Source organism: Thamnophis sirtalis, unplaced genomic scaffold (genome assembly GCF_051295495.1).
Source record: "Thamnophis sirtalis isolate CommonGarterSnake01/CBP01778 unplaced genomic scaffold, rThaSir2_p1.2 scaffold_2, whole genome shotgun sequence".
In the NCBI taxonomy this organism is placed as follows: domain Eukaryota; kingdom Metazoa; phylum Chordata; class Lepidosauria; order Squamata; family Natricidae; genus Thamnophis; species Thamnophis sirtalis.
In genome coordinates, this window is record NW_028261382.1 from 135,457,426 (window position 1) to 135,470,108 (window position 12,683).

Below are 12,683 nucleotides of genomic sequence, written 5' to 3' on the forward strand. Positions count from 1 at the left end.
CTCTGACCCTGGGGGGTGAAATTATACGCCCCTCAGAGAGGGCTCACAATTTGGGAGTCCTCCTGGATCCACAGCTGACTCTAGAACAGCACTTGTCGGCTGTGACCAGGGGGGCCTTTGCCCAGGTTTGCCTGGTGCACCAATTGCGACCCTATCTGGACTGGGAGGCCCTTTGGATAGTCACTCACGCCCTTGTCATCTCAAGACTGGATTACTGTAACACGCTCTACATGGGGCTGCCCTTGAAGAGTGTTCGAAGACTTCAGTTAGTCCAGAATGCAGCCGCGCGAGCGATTGTGGGTGCACCTAGGTACACCCACGTTACACCTATCCTCCGTGAGCTGCAATGGCTTCCTATTGGTCTCCGAACACGCTTCAAAGCCCTACATGGCATTGGACCTGGCTACCTGAGAGACCGCCTCCTGCCAATTACCTCCCACAGACTGATTAGATCGCACATACTAGGCTTCCTCCAGATTCCATCGGCCGGTCAGTGTCGACTGGCGACCCCCCGGGGGAGGGCCTTCTCTGTTGCTGCTCCGACCCTCTGGAATGATCTCCCCGTTGAGATCCGGACCCTTACTACCCTTCCGGCCTTCCGTAAAGCAACGAAGACCTGGCTGTTCCGGCAGGCCTGAGGCTGTTGAATTGTCCAGCCCCATTCCAAGTTGTGGATGTTGTTGCAATTTTAAACTGTTTATTTATTGTTTTTATATCCCCTCTCCCTTTTTATTGTAAGCCGCCCGGAGTCTTCCAAGAGTGGGCGGCATACAAAACTAAATAACAATAATAATAATAATAATAATAATAATAATAATAATAATTATTATTATTATTATTAACAATATTAATATTATTATTAATAATAAATATTATTACAGCAATATTAAAACAGTAACAAACTGGTGGGAACATCAACCTGAAAACGTCACCGAAAATCAGATGGTCAAGATCTTGTGGGATTTCCGTATACAAACCGACAAAATACTGGCGCATAATACACCAGACATCACACTGGTTGAGAAAAATAAGGTCACAATCATAGACATCGCAATACCAGGTGATAGCAGGGTCGCCGAGAAGGAACATGAAAAAATCGCAAGATACCAGGACTTAAAAATCGAAATTCAACGACTATGGCACAAACCAGCAGTGATAATTCCAGTGGTAATTGGCACACTGGGTGCTATTCCAAAAGCACTGGAATTACATTTAAAACAGTTAAAAATTGACAAAATCACCATCAGTCAAATGCAAAAAGCTGCACTGCTTGGATCTGCACGCATATTACGAAAATACGTTACGACGTCCTAGGCCCCTGGGTGGGGCCCGACTAGTAACCAATGCCAAATCCGGCGAAACAACTGGCCGCTGTGATACAATTGTATAATAATAATAATAATAATAATAATTTTTCTCTCTGAAAGGGCAGCATAATGAAAACTTACATTTTAGTTTTCTATTCTTGAAATTCTAAACTAAGGTTATTGATTACTTAAATATGCAGCAGATCTTAGGGCTTTTCTATTCTTATCCCCAACCATAACAGAACAGAACACATCACACAAACTTGTCCTGGCAACATCTTTTTCTATTGTCACCCCATGCAGTTTGCTTCATGTTGGCCCTATCCATGAGTGCTTTCTACCTTATTCCAACACCACACAAGGGCAGCCTCAAGAATGTAAATTTGTGACCAGAGAAATATTGTGGATTTATAATTATATGGTTGTTCTTATTGACAATATACAATACCTTAGATTAAAATTAAGTGAATAATGTATTATGAATATTGGTTCTTTACAATGTTAAGTGTTAGTATTTTAGGATATTTTAAGTACTGGTATTATTTATTTACACTTAGAGATTGTTGTATTGTATTATTATCAGTACAGAAAAAGGTTGGGTGTCACTATTGTTATATATTTATTTGATAGATGTTTTTTGGTCACTTTTTAACTTGTCCTGTTATTCTCTTTCCATTTTTCCTTTTATGTTGGTTTATATTTTAATTTTGGTTTTTGAATTTAATGAAGACATTTTAAAAAAAAAGTAAAATCTGCTAGCTATCACTTCCCATTACATGCAAGGAATGCAGGTGACTTCAGTGATTTGAAATAGAAGAAATAGAGACAGGACAGGAATCGGTAATGGATACAGTCAAGGTTGAGCCAGTATAATTTTCTGCCAATTCAAGGATGAGGGATAACACTTTTAACTCAGCAGTGGGTAATTAAAGTTCATACCAAGGAAACGGTAAACTCAGCTTGGTAATTGTTTGGTAAATACACCATCTGTAGCCAAAGTAAAAAAAAACCACTTAAGCTTTAAATCTTTTTGTTAAATTCTGAATTCTACTAGTTGTTTTATTAATTATTTTATGTTAGCTTTATTTTACATAATGCTACTTTTTAAAGCCTCTGTTGATTTTTATTTGTTCTAGGCAATAGGTTACGGCTTTATTTAAAATGACATTAACAGGAATTATAGTTTTAAAAGTACTGTATCAGAAAATGGCAAGGCTAGGTGAGGTTTATTTTCTATTGCAATTGGATTTTCTTAGTATGAGCTAAGTAAAATGTTAAGGGCTGTATCCAATGGTGGCCTTCTGTATGCAGAAAATCATTCCACTTGCTTTAGATGAAGTTTCCAGGTTTTCACTCATCTCTTTACCTACTGCAACCTTCAGGGTAAGAATATGTTGATTGACAATTCCCCAAATTTACTAGAGAGCAAGAAATTTGTAGGCATTGTAGACCAACACACTCAAAGTACCAAAAATTGGGGAAGACTGGTCTAACGAATTAGCATATTTAATTAATAAAGGGATTGACAAAGTGATAAAATATTTAACATAACTGATATGAGACTATTAGTTACCTGTTTTGCTGTAGTGGGAGTATTAACTAGTGGGTTAGAAGGTAATGATGGTGCCAGGTTACTCTGAGATACTGCTAGTGTGTCTTTCAATGCAATATCCTGTTGAAGTTGCTGAGATGATGCTCGTTCAGCTATTTCATCTTCTTCACCTGATGATTCAGTGTGGATTTCATCTGGTGTTTTCCCTTCTATAGCATCTTCTTCATCCTCATCCTCTTCTTCTATTGTAACATAAAAGGGAAAATACACTAATTGGTTTCCTCTAAAATAAAATTTGTTAATAGAGAATCTTTGGTTCTAAAGGTTCTGGTTTACCCTTTTCTTAGCAGGAATATTTGTCTCTGGCCCTATTAAAGGAATTGAATTGCATCAAAAAACACAGAGAAGAATAGTATTTTTGTATCAGTTCCTGTTCATAGTTGTTTCTCTCAACACATAATAAAATTAACAACTTGTTTTTCTGTGAAACCTTCCCAAAGGACTTTGAGATTTCCTAGAATGGTTAGCACATTGTTTTTTTTTTAGAAGCAGAAACTATTCATCTAATAATAAGAGCAGAATAAGAGGAAGTAGCTTGTGCAGAGAGTGGACAAAAACTATCATGGCAGGCTTTTGACTTTCAGTCCTGAGTCCTTTGATGTTTGTCACTGAGTCCTTTATTCCTAGGAAAAGTGGGAAGTGCAATTATGGCCTGGATATGGTCATTGGTCAGAATGTCAATGGATAAATCTTTGCAATTGTATGTTACTTAAAATAAAGAAGGTCTCCAATGGAACAATTTAAGAATATATTAGACATATGGGATTGCCAACATATGCTTATAACTATTTGTGTATAAAAAGGGAAGGAAAATGATTCCCCTTGCCCTCAAACTTTCTGTGCTATACATATGTAAATAATCCCTCTTCCCAACCTGCCTCCTGTTTGTACTGAAATATATATTGAGGAAAATTACTTAACAGAAACATAATGTAGCAAAGAAGCTAAAGGATACAGTTCCACCTCTTTCCTGAAACGCTCACAACTAGGTTGATCTTTGTACCCTATTGGATCAAAGTTTTGAAATGAAATTGTGTTCTACAATGAGTATGACATGATATGATGCATACAACTATCTCAGGACTATGTGGAAAAGGTTTGTTAGCATTCAGTACTCTTGTTTTTCTGAAAGGGTATTCTGAACTGACTTTGTTATACAATAAATACTGGGTCCAGCTTCACCTTTCTGGTGATAAATATTTCAATAAGAGCACAAAATACCAAGTTCTGATAAATGTTAGTTTATAAAGATGTATTTGTGAACTTGAGCTGCTTTTGGTCTAACTAATATAAATGTGGTTAAATACTGTTCCCTTCCCACTGAAGTGGTACCTATTTATCTATTCGCATTTGCATGCTTTCAAACTGCTAGGTTGGCAGGAGCTGAGGCAAGAACAGGAGCTCAACTTGTCACATAGTGTTGTGTCTCAAATTAAGTAATGGGGTCACACAAATACATTATTTTAGGGTGGCATAGCACCACAGAATTTACCTTATCTTAATAGAAAAGTTGCCCTTCTATCTTGACTATATTTGTTCCAAAATTTTATTTAAAATAGTTGTTTACACTTTTGTTTTTCACTCATCATTTATCACTATATTTATGAATACAACAAGGTTAGAATGGAGAATGAGAAGCTTTCTATTATCACTTTTTTCAATAAGATTTCAGGAACTTTGACTATCAACAAAATTGATATTCTTTCTTTACAATGACTGTAAATACTAGATAAATACTACTAGCTACTGTATATAAATTCATATACATGGTCATAGATACACATGTGCACACACATAAATAACCTGTCAATATTTCTCAGTATAACATTGGTAGTAATTAACATCTTTTGAGTATATAAATAAACATAATCAAGCTTGATAACTACCTTTATTCAAAGAAATGTTCTATCATGAATCACTATTGGTAATCATTGCTAAGGTTCTGCTAGTCATATAAACAGATCAGACAGAGGTTAATAGCTTTGATGTACACTGAATGTTGGAATCTTGAAAGATTTACAACACTAATGCCAAAGCTCAGATTCTATGGGGAAAAAAACCCATATACTTCATCATACAATCTTAGTCTTCATGAGTTTACTTTTGATTATTAGACATGTAAAATATATCTTTCACTTTTGCAGAATGTCAAAAAGGTCTTTCAATTATTTTTGTAACAAGATGTCTTCACAAAAATTGCATGTTTCACAGCTAAAAGGAAAATAAGCTTTTTAAAAAAGGGAAACCTACCTCTGTAAAAGTAAATTTCTCTAATAATCTTTTCTTCTCTATTAAGATTGACTGTGAAGTGGGTCATATTTTCATAGCCTCTCTCTATTTTTTCCATCTGAAATGCTTTAGAAGCTTCAGTAATTCTAAAATAGAAACATCATTGTGACATTTGCATTATTTTGCAACTGAAGAGTTTAAAAATTGTAGATTGATGATGAAAATGGTAACACATCTTTACTTACTTTTGTAGCAATGCCTTAGCATTCTGTGAAAAACAAAATATAGCCAATAAAATATGTTATTTAATAACTTCTTCCTTTTCTTTTCAACATGCAGGTTTAAAGTTCATTCATGTATAAAATGTTAGAATATATTTTTAACAAATAATAGCTGGAATTCTAACCATATATAAGACATATATTGTGACAACATATAAACAATTATATGTTCCCCATCCCTGTTATACATTGATGTACACGTTTCTAAAATCGTGCCCATAAAGATTACAAGCTGCTATGGTTTGTCCTGTCTGCTGTTCACAGCCTGAACATTTAGTTCAACACAGAACAGCAAATCATTTTGTTCCTTGGGTTAAGCAATAATCTAATATCACAAAGTGCTCTGTAGCCATGATTCTTGCTTCATTTGCACTATAGAGTAATGACTGAAATATGCATCAATTATAAACTGTCAGGAGTATAGGATTAGTGCATTTTTTATATTGGGAAATACCAGGCTATTTATATTCAATTTACCTGATGTACTTAACAGAATGAATTATTAAATTCTAAGTTTCTGGTTGGGAGAGCACCCAGCTAAAAATAAAGATACATGCTCTAATATAATACACTGTCATCTCTGCAAAATCTGAAGGAACTTGAAGATGATCTTCACAAATTAAGAAATTCTAATTCAATAAGAACCATCTGATTCTGCAGATTAAAATATAAACTGTTCAGGAGAAAATTCGTTATCAATTAAAATTAAAATTTAAACTTAATTTTGGAGTAAAATTGGGTCACTTTGACATAAAACACAATATAATCTAATTATTTCCCTATACAGTATGCTGCATTATGTTCCAAAGGGTTTTTATTATCTTCATTAAAAAACCCTAGGATAAGTGTCATCTCAAATACATCTTTTGTTTTTCACTTTGAAAATCATATTTCCCTGTAATTGTTCTCTGTTTATCCATTTTCTCCCACTTTAAGAAAGTACCATAAATCCTAAAATACAATTTTTAGATTGAATATGAAAAGTACTACACAGGTAGATATTCTATAAAACTTACATTTGAGAAGTACATGGTGAAAATTCAAATTGCACTTTCCATAGTGCTAAGAGGAATGCTAAGAAAAATGCTAAGGAAAAGACATTTTCCTCTAAGAGATTTAGCACAAGGGAAGATTTAATTAGAAGATGTATAATGGTATATTCTCATTAAAAAAATCTTTTCTGCAACATACCTGTAAAAATAGAGCCATTTCTGGCTCTTCCATAAATTGGATGCCTGATTCCACCAGTTTTGATACTGTCTCTAAGTGATCTGCATACTTTTTTATCAGAGACCGGACATGTTCCAATTTCTCCTCTTGGCTCCGAGTGATTATTTGTGTCATCTCACTTTTTCGTTCTTCCAATATTGCGTACAAATAATCAAATTTTTCACATAGTTGATCCTTCTGCCTTTTGCAGCATTCCTGTGAATGAATCATTAACTTTGTGTTAAAAGGATCATGTTAACTGCATCTGTTTTTATTTCTATAAATTGAGAGAAATGCCTCTGCACTGAAAAAGCTTTTCTTTTTTAAAAACCTTTCACAGTCTAGGTTTCTACAACCTATCTTGTAGAAGTCAACAAACTTCATTGATTGAATCAAATCACGACGGTGATATGAACAGAGGGAATTTTGAGTTTTGAACATTCCAAACTAACACTCAACTAAATTTGCCTCATAATAAGTAATAATAATGAAACTTTTTTCAAACACTAATGGTAGAGCTCTAAATATTTCATACAATGATAAAGATCATTTTAATTTTAGAAAATATTCTAAAAATATGAACTGTAATAGCTTTTAAATAAGTGTTTATACTAAACATATTTAGGGTGACTTGCAAATTCCCCCAACCCCTTTCAAACATTGCCATTTACAATGTTTACAACTATATTACATTAGAAATAATAAATAATGTAATGTAATCTGTAAATTATTAAAATTTCTTTAGAATTCCTTCCCTAGGTTCCAATATATTTTATTACATTATAAATGTAAAAGAAGATATTGGAATCTTGAGAAGTAATTCTAATAATTGCATTTAACTAATTTAATACAATGTAATTTCATACTGTTAAACTAAACCAAAATTTATTTTTCCCTAGGCTCCAATGATAGTTTTGTCCTGGCTATCTCTTTTGAAATATGATTACTTTCCAGGTACGTCATACAGTTTTGCCAATTTAAAATACACTGAAATAAGTTTTCCCTTTCCATAAATTGAACACTCAAAAACCCTGTGAAAATTTCCAGAACTAAATATAATTTAGTAAGATATACTTTGCTTTTGCAAGGGAATAATCAGACTATTTTAATAGCTATGCCTTATTTAAGATTTTAAGCAAGCCAATTTAAGAAAGGTCATAAAATATGCTATCTGTTCTAGATGGGGAAAGAAAGGTTGCATTTTTATCCAATAGGAAAAGGATTGTATTTAAGTTCCAAGTGACTATTTGATTTCAAGATCACATTGTCTAATGGGCACAAACATTATATGAAGTTAAGAAAAATATTTGAGCTATTACTATTGTATAGAGAGAAGAAAGGCTGTGATCTTTATTTTCTATTACTGAGGGACACAAAGTTAGTTGGAATTATGAAAAAGAGTTTCTCTGGCTCACACAGACTATGAAAGGTGTGTCCTTGTGAGATTGTTTTGGATGTTCCTTTACTGAATTGCTTTTTGTTGAGCAGAAAAATGTGTTTCTTCTTGATTTTATGTTTTTAGATATAACCTTCTTATATTCATGGTTTCAGTTTTACATTAATTATATTTAAACAGTCTTGCACTTTGAATTTTTAATTGGTAAAATCATTCTGTTGTGTAAACACATTAGATGTCTCTAAATAAAGAAAGATAACAAAAATAAAGAAAACAAAAATATGGGAAACATAATGAAAGCTGTTTCCCAAAATACCATGCATTACATATGGATGCTAAACCTATTAAATGCTATGAAAATGAAAGGATTTGTGAGAATCTGCATTTCCCATATTAGATTTGGAAAGCGTTTGGAAAAATGGGAGTTATATCTATGTAAATAAGTCATTATTGAAAAGATATAATATCAGTCTTGGTGATTGCTTCTACTTTCTAGTGGATTGTTTTGTAAAATGCTAAGCATTGAGCAAAGGCTTTGCATTTATTTAAGAACTTTTCTTTGTTTGTATCTAATTATGGCACAGAGATGTACCAGTATTCTGCTTTTTACTTTTGTGTTCATTTGATTCTTAGACCACATCTGAAGTGGCATTAAATCTCCTTAGGTCTATCAGTGCTTTTTTTTTGCCTTATTCTGACACAGGTTTTGCAGTGAGTAAAACTTTATGCATTTCTATTACCATGCTATCAATAGTGCAATTTGGTGATTCCTAAAAGGTGGATCAGCCCAACAGCTATTAGTTATTTAGATTCACCTGTTAGGCCTCCCATCCCATTCCTGGGCATTGTCTTCAAGAGCTATTATGCTTTGAGCAGAGGAACAATCCACTTCTTTCAAATTGAGTTTTTGCTAACTGCACCTCGTCTCTGAAACATAAGTCATCTTGAAAAACAGCTAATAATGGTGGTGCCATAGCAGGGGCTACAGGGTGAATGGTAGAAGTAGACCTGGTTCTCTCTCTGCTGCTTTCCAACACAACTCCCATCACAATGTCATCTTTGCTTGGGTTACTTAGTGATCTTCTTAATATCAACAGGGAATTGGGCTGCTTTGAACACAGCTACAGAAAGCACTTGCAGAAAGTCAGACCTAGCAGTCTAGCCATCTGTTAAAACTTGTCTTTCTTTTCTTCCCACCACATTCTATTCCATGTTAAGGAAAATGAATGATGAATGTTTTCCTGCCAGCTACTGACATTGGGTAGGAAGAAAGAAAAACAAAGCCAGTGAAATATGGCAAGGTCCATCCTTAATATGCTTGGTACACTGTAAATAGAGAAGACAATTTGTTGGCATTGTTTCTATGGTAGTAAGGATCATCACTGGGTGCAGCAATGTTTATGTCACTAGAGATTTATGTCCAAATAGGCTTCTGCCATCTTGGGGATTAACCTTGACTGTAAGGAAGAGTCCTAAGTTGCTAAAACTTCAATATTACAGTATCTCTCCTTTGGAGAGAGTTTAATTCTTACCGTGAAGGTACTTGAAAGGCTTGCTATGGTCTGCAAACTCCTGATACCAACACATTTCATCTTTGCAATATGTAAACTTCCTTTATGCATACTTGCAATATGTGACGTCTTAACTTTTAAGTGCTAATATTTTTGTACATTCCTTGGCTCAGAAATTTCAGTAATTTTGAACCATGTTTACTATATTATTTCCTCTCGTATGTTATGATTACGGAAAAGACTGTGATTGATTTTTTGCAAATTAGAATGACATATTGAGATGTAAACATTCTTTACCTCATTTTTTTCCCTTTAAATCTTTATTTGGGGATAAAATTTCCATAAATGTTTTTTTTACGTTCTTGAAAACAAGAAAACAAGAATATTTTCAAGATTGCTTCAAACTCAAGGCATTTTTAGCAAAATAACAACAACAGCAACCCCCAATTACAGGTGGTTGCAATCTGGTGCTTGGTCTGTTTACCCAAAAACCTAGAGATTGGAAGTGAAACAAGACAATGGGGAATACTAAATGGGTGTCAATTAGCATTCTTTTTAACAGTACCCTGTAACTGGTTATCTCCTCCATGTCAGCTATTTTGTGACTGGGAAGTGGGACAATCCCTTTGAAAGCAATGGGGTCTGTTGGCTTACAGGGCAAGTGGTCAGTTTGAGAAAAACAGGTTCTGATGTCACTTTCACATCCAGAAGGGCCTTTGCAAAGCAGCGCTGCTTTTGTCATTATGATGAAAGCAGCAGAAGCTTGCAAATCCCCATACTTGCTAGGTTTTCGTGAGAGCACATGCTGCATTATAGAGAACAAGGAAGATGGGTTCATGGATCTTAGTGTTTCAGGTCAGCAAAAGGAGTTGAGACATTTTTCAAGTCTCAAGAAACAAGAGAATGTTTTCACTGAATCAGAGATTGTCTTGATTCATTGAAATATAAGGAGGGGGGAGAAGGTACAGCAAAATCTTAACTTGCAAGGTTTTCTATAAAAGTAGTTTTAGCCTTCCTGGGGAATTGATTTCCTGGCCTGGTTTACTAATGCAGCAAACACCTACCTAAAAATTCGAAAAATATCTACTGGTTCCAGAAGGCTGGTGCCTTTAGACAACATTTGTGGAAGTTGCATAGAGTGGGTCTTGAGCAGTAAGAACTCTTTTTCAGAAAGAAAGACCCATGCAACCTAAAACTGTAAAGGTTCCTCTCACACATATGTGCTAGTCGTTCCCAACTCTAGGGGGGTGGTGCTCATCTCTGTTTCAAAGCTGAAGAGCCAGCACTGTCTGAAGATGTCTCCATGGTCATGTGGCTGGCATGACTAAACGCCGAAGACGCATGGAGTGCTGTTACCTTCCCACCAGAGGTAATTCCTAATTTTTCTACTTGCATTTTTACATGCTTTCGAACTGCTAGATTGGCAGAAGCTGGGACAAGTAACAGGAGCTCACTCTGTTATGCAGCACTAGGTATTTGAACCGCTGACCAGCTGACCTTTTGAAGCTCAGCGTTTTAGCATTGAGCCATTGCATCTAAAACTGTGGAATTCCTCACCTACACACCATATGGATAACCACATTGGAACAAAAAACCAAAATACTGCTTTTAAGCTGTACAGTCACAAACCACTTATTACCTGTAAATACTGTAAATATATTATTATATAGTACATTACAATACCCTAGGTTCTTGGGGAGAACTTGATGCATATGAAAGCCAACACCAGTTAAAAGAACTGGCAGCTATGACTTCAAATTGTTGTGGAGATAATAATAATAATAGTAATTTGGTTTAATGATATCAAAATAGTGTTTGCTTACTTCAACTGTTCTGCAGGTTTCCTCCAGCTGAGTTACAATTCCTTGTATTCTGTCATTACTTCCCACAAGCACAGCGATTCCATCACTAAGTTCAGACTGTGATATAAAATGAACATATACTTTGAGAAGATATAAAGCATTGTAGCAATTTAATTTTTTATAATCATTAAAACTTTCCTAAAAGGGTACTGAAAAAGTGTATATTTTATTTAGTTACTAAGGAGATACAACCTAGTTTATAAAATTCTTCATAAATAAAATGGCTGAAGATAATACTTTCCTCCCCCCCAAAAAAAGATGAAGTTATTATAACAATTTATTTAACTTAGGTTTTTTCTTTTCATATTGAAATCCGATTTGCATGATTTTATTCTCCCACTAAAAATATTTTAGACTGTTTCATATTAAGTATTCTATCCTCTGATCTTTTCATATTGTTTCTTGTGATTTTGGGAACAAACATACAACAGTAAATTTTACTATAAACGAGGGGTGAAATCAATTTACCTTCACTACCAGTTCACAAATGTGAGCGCGCCTGCATGCACAGAGTATCAAAAATGGGATGTGATGACGTACGGGCGGGAGGGCAGAGCCTCCCGCCGCCAACACTACCAGTTGGCCCGAACTTGATAGAACCGGCTGAATAGCACCACTGCTATAAACATACAATAACAATAGCTTCTATATATTAACAATGTAGTGATATTTCTTGTCATCTGAGGAAGGGAATCTAGTGATTGCTATGCACAGTTAAAACACTTTCTATTTAGACACTTTTTCTAAGCACTATTTTTCATGTGTTATATTAGAATAGGAGAACATAATGTTTACCGGGTTGAAAAAAACCACAGGCTTTAATATTGACAAATATAATAATGGGCTTCTTCCAAAAGCTCTGTTTATAAACTGGCTCTGTATCATGGCAGTCTCAGCAAGGCTTTCAAGAAATTGTGTTGCATTTCTCATGAGGATATTCCCTATAAACAGCTGTTTCATGAATGCTGTGTTAAAAATAAATAGACCTTTAACAGATGGCAGCAAAGGAGTCTGGGAGCATCACTGAACTTTTCTATTCCATGTCCAAGAAATTATTAGCAAAATTTAAAAAAATCTTAATAACTAAAAAACAATAACAGGCAGACAGACAGAAATATATTGGTCTGCAGATAGAGGCATCTTCAGAATAAAAGCCAGAATCTGAAATCAAAGACTGAAGATATTTGGATATAACTTTTTAAAAAAAATGCTAGATTCAGACTAGTAATATTTCAGAGTAAAAGAAATATAATCGAATATAATTAGAAAGACTGTG

General features: G+C 34.6%; 1 protein-coding gene across 3 annotated transcripts in view; it reads right to left on the bottom strand.

The window, feature by feature from the left end:
- Nucleotides 1–12,683, bottom strand: part of TRIM55 (tripartite motif containing 55) — a 40,839-nt gene that overhangs the window by 22,616 nt on the left and 5,540 nt on the right. For all 3 annotated transcript variants that reach the window (XM_087707001.1, XM_087707000.1, XM_087706999.1), the window contains exons 4-8: nucleotides 11,369–11,464; nucleotides 6,621–6,854; nucleotides 5,394–5,416; nucleotides 5,170–5,294; nucleotides 2,881–3,101 (exon numbers count right to left, since the gene is read on the bottom strand). In XM_087707001.1, the coding sequence (XP_087563127.1) occupies nucleotides 2,881–3,101; nucleotides 5,170–5,294; nucleotides 5,394–5,416; nucleotides 6,621–6,854; nucleotides 11,369–11,464 (699 nt within the window). The remainder of the gene's footprint in view (nucleotides 1–2,880; nucleotides 3,102–5,169; nucleotides 5,295–5,393; nucleotides 5,417–6,620; nucleotides 6,855–11,368; nucleotides 11,465–12,683) is intronic.